The 3,939-nt window shown below is 43.1% G+C and overlaps 1 protein-coding gene across 1 annotated transcript in view; it reads right to left on the bottom strand.

Annotated features, from left to right (window-relative positions):
- Positions 1-955: 955 nt before the first annotated feature.
- Positions 956-3,939, bottom strand: part of LOC101860993 — a 25,078-nt gene continuing 22,094 nt past the window's right edge. Inside the window, exon 2 of the mRNA XM_013086392.2 lies at positions 956-2,564. Coding sequence (XP_012941846.1) covers positions 1,572-2,555 — 984 coding nt within the window. The 5' untranslated portion in view covers positions 2,556-2,564 and the 3' untranslated portion in view covers positions 956-1,571. The remainder of the gene's footprint in view (positions 2,565-3,939) is intronic.

Consider the following 3,939-nt stretch of genomic DNA (forward strand, 5'->3'; position numbering starts at 1 on the left):
GGTTCTGAAGAGGATGTCAGTTTGTTTGCATGTTACACAATAAGACGACTACTGTAAGTACATGTCGCCTTCTCAGAATTACACAGTTCTATCTGCTCATCAGTACCTACTTTTGAGATATTTGACGTCAAAGATGTTGAGTTTCACAACGTGTCGAGCTTTTTCAATGCGATTCTTTGAATAATATCTTGATAACGACTCCGAACAATCTTACAATACTGATAGAGCAGATAAAACATTTGCTTTTTAAAAAAATTTAATCTCATGGTCTTGGTAACTCAAAACGGCCAAGGATGTCAGATAAAACTTTGTAATTTTGAGGTAGGGATGTGTCTACTGCAAGGGGGCTTTGTTCTGTACCTATTTCGGCTCTCTGTAACAACATGTATGGGAGGCACCGTTGCTATAAAGCCTTAAAGCTGTTATTTCTGCCAGCTATTCTCTTCAGATCTGAAAATGGTGAAACGGTACAGGTTTAACCCCCCTATCAACACTATTATGTTATTTAAAGGGCGGGACCTCCGAGTTTAACATCCATCTCCGAAAGGGAAATTCGCGTGAAGTACCCTTCCCAAGGACTCTGCGTCAGTCCGAGCTGAGGCTCGAAGCCCGAACCCGCAATCGCACGATTACGAATACGGTAAACAAACCACAAGACTACCGACGCCACCCCGTTTCAGATCTGAAACAAAACGAACTATGTTAAGCACAAAAATGAAGTAATCCACATAGTATCAGTGCTTTTGAAGGATGCCGTTTTTGTTGTTGGGGGTGAAACCTGGTTTCCGAGTCGAGGTATTTGCTTTTTGCTTAGGTTAGAAAGCATAGTATTGAGTATAGGCTACACGTCGCATGACGATTATAAGCTTAAGACACAAAACTGAGACGTAGCTGTGTAGTGGACGTTGTCGTGGTTGGGGGAGAGTAGCATCGTCGTAGCATTAATTCGCCACAGTTTTTTTGTGTGTGTTTGGTTGTTTGCTAGTTTGTTTGTTTGGTTGTTGTTGTTGTTTTTGTTGTTGTTGTTTTTGTTGTTGTTGTTTTATCGTAGACGAGTCAGCAAACATGTACCGCAAGGGTAAATTTCTTCAAAAAGATGTTTGAAATATCCGGAATCCCCGAGTGATCGCAAGATGTGAGTGGCAGGGATCACGGTTGGTCTTGTGTTTTGTTTCCAATTTCATGAGTAATTGTGTTGATAAAAGAATTATCCCCATTCATAGAGTGTTCAGCAATTCAATTTAGAAGTTGCACCAAATTTAAAACTCAACGAGGGCACACAAAACATCGCGCAATTCGACGTAAGAAATCCAGCAAACAGGAATCTGCATTTTTGAGACTTGATAGCGCGCTGAAGCATTCGCTACAAATCGGATTGAAAGTTGACACAAAAGTTTGAATCTAGTGATAGGTCCGAAACGATGACTCGAATAGAAAGACGGTAGTCTCGTTGGACTCGTTGGATCAAAATGGAGTTTTGAAAAAAAAAATACCACAGAGAAAGGAGTTCAGTTACCCTGGGAACGGACTTCAGATATGTATGTAGAAATTGTTGAGCCTGGTCGCGTGCCTCACTTCCCCTGCTGAGGGTTTGAGATGTACACGCGCGGCAATCCGTAGTAGATAAACTGTGTGGCGAGAAGGCGACCTTTACCTTGGCTCATCAAATGTCTCGCAATCTCTTTGCTATTGTCGCCGAAACGGATGAACTTGCGCAGGGGTGGCGTCACCAGTGCGGTGCCGTAAAGTCCGGGCTCAACGGGTCTTATCTTCTCAAGACGCTGCACTTCGTCCAGAATGCGTCCGTTGACGGCTGTTCTCCACATGGTCCACATGTGCCGGTCCTTCATGGGGTCGAACGAGGTGGCCAGCTCAGACTCGGGGTCTCGGGTGTTGCGTTTGATGATAGGTCGGTGCAACACTTCCTGGCTGGGGGGCGGGGGTCCTTGTTTCACCGCCCCTTCTTGTTGGCTCTGCTGTACCACGTGATGCTGGTGGTGACCGTTGGCTACAGGGGCGTTGATGTAAACGTGAGCTGGTGACATACTGTTGTAGCCATTGCCATTGGCTATTGGTATATGGTTGTAGCCGTTAGCTATTGGCGTGTGGTTGTAGCCGTTGGCTGTGGGGACATTGCTGTAGCCATGGGCCGTGATAGCGTTGGACACAACAGTACTTACGTTGTTATAGTTCTCAGAGACGTTCCCGCCGCTGCGGGGGCGTGGCCCAACATCATTCATGACGACTTGTCTGTGCTGTTTATTGGCAGACAACGGCCGGGCTGTCTTCGAGTGGGCGTGCCTTTGCTTGGCAGGGGTTGGGTTATGCCGTGAGTGGACTGCTGTGTGTCCCACGTGGGCTGAGTTACCTTTAGAGAGAGTGGCGTCCTTTTTGGTGAGTGCACGCTTATGTTCGTCGGCTGCGGCGTTGCCCTTTGAGTCTACGGGATGTTTTTTCGAGTAAACGTAGTAAGTTTTCGTTGGTGAGTGACTGGCTGAACGTCTCAGTTGTCCTTTCTTGTCATAGGCCGAAAACCTGCGGCCTGGTACAGCCATGGCAAGAGCCTGTGAATGAGAGATATGGAAAAAAACACACTTTTAGATGAGTTTGAGTTTTAAGCCTTCATTAACACAAATTTAGTAACTTTATCATCAAATACACCTGCGTCATTATTTCCATGCATTTAAGACAAGCACACATGTGGAACGATAAAATGGAATAAACCCTATACGTTCTTATACTACTCTCTGACTGTCTAGAATAAACCCCATGGACACGCTGAGGAGATAAAAGCTTGAGGTAAAAGTGAAAAAGTTGGCGTCACTTTGTGAAACTTTCTGAGGACAGGCTGCAGTGATATACGCTATGGGCTAACCCCAAATCTAAGCCAAGCAGACAAATCGCTACCTTCGAATTACAAAGTTCTGTTTGACATTTTCGCCGTGTTTTGAGTTACAAAAACCATGAGGTCTGAAACCAATGTTTTATCCCCATTCAAAAGCTTAAGATTTGTCGGAGTTCTCACTAAGATATTGAAAGAATTGTATTCGCAAAAAAAGCTTGACATGTTGTGAAACTCAAAATTTTAAACGTCAAATTTCTCAAAACTAAGAACTGAGCAAAATGAACTTTGTAATTATATGGTAATGAAATCGAGCTTTCACACTGTCGGGTAAACCATTAAACATGATGTCTTTTACTACATGTATAAAGAAGCCAGCCAGACATGTAAATAAGTGTTTTCGCACATCGAAGGCAAAGACGCAAGAAAACAAAGTCACACACGAAAGTGATAAAGAAGACTGGCGGTCGTTCCTTTGCTTTGATCTTTCGTAAAAACAAGTCTAGCATTAACTGACCTCATAAAAAATGCAAAACAAAATTCTTTAAAAAACCAAAAACCAAAACCAAAACAAACAAAAACACAATATTATGCGTAATGTCCTGGCTATACACGTATTGGCCACAAGGGAAAATCAATGTAAACAACGTGGTTTTTTAAATTTATAGTAGAGGGTTTTACGGCGCTCGCAACTGCATAAGGTCATATATGAGCGCCAAGGGGTGGGTGTCAACAGAGAAATCTTTACAGGGAATCAGACTTATTCTGCTCACCTCTCTAGCTTCAACAGAACAAAATCTGCTTCCACTATCAAGGCATCCTAAAAATAGCAGGTCACAAGAGAGTGACAAACATACAAAAGAAGTAGAGGTAAATGACAATAGTAAGGATTAGGAAAGAAAAAGCAGCAGTTTCCTGTTGTAGATCAGGCACAGTTATAGTATAGTTATAATATAGTGTAAAGCGCATAGAGCCTGCTGTTGAGCGGGGATATGCGCTATACAAATGCTATTATTATTATTATTATTAGTTATGAGCGTGACATGAATCAGCCCATTTACAATTCTACTGTGCTTGAACGAGAAAGGTCCCCCCTT

This window comes from Aplysia californica, unplaced genomic scaffold (genome assembly GCF_000002075.1).
Source record: "Aplysia californica isolate F4 #8 unplaced genomic scaffold, AplCal3.0 scaffold00462, whole genome shotgun sequence".
NCBI classification, from domain to species: domain Eukaryota; kingdom Metazoa; phylum Mollusca; class Gastropoda; order Aplysiida; family Aplysiidae; genus Aplysia; species Aplysia californica.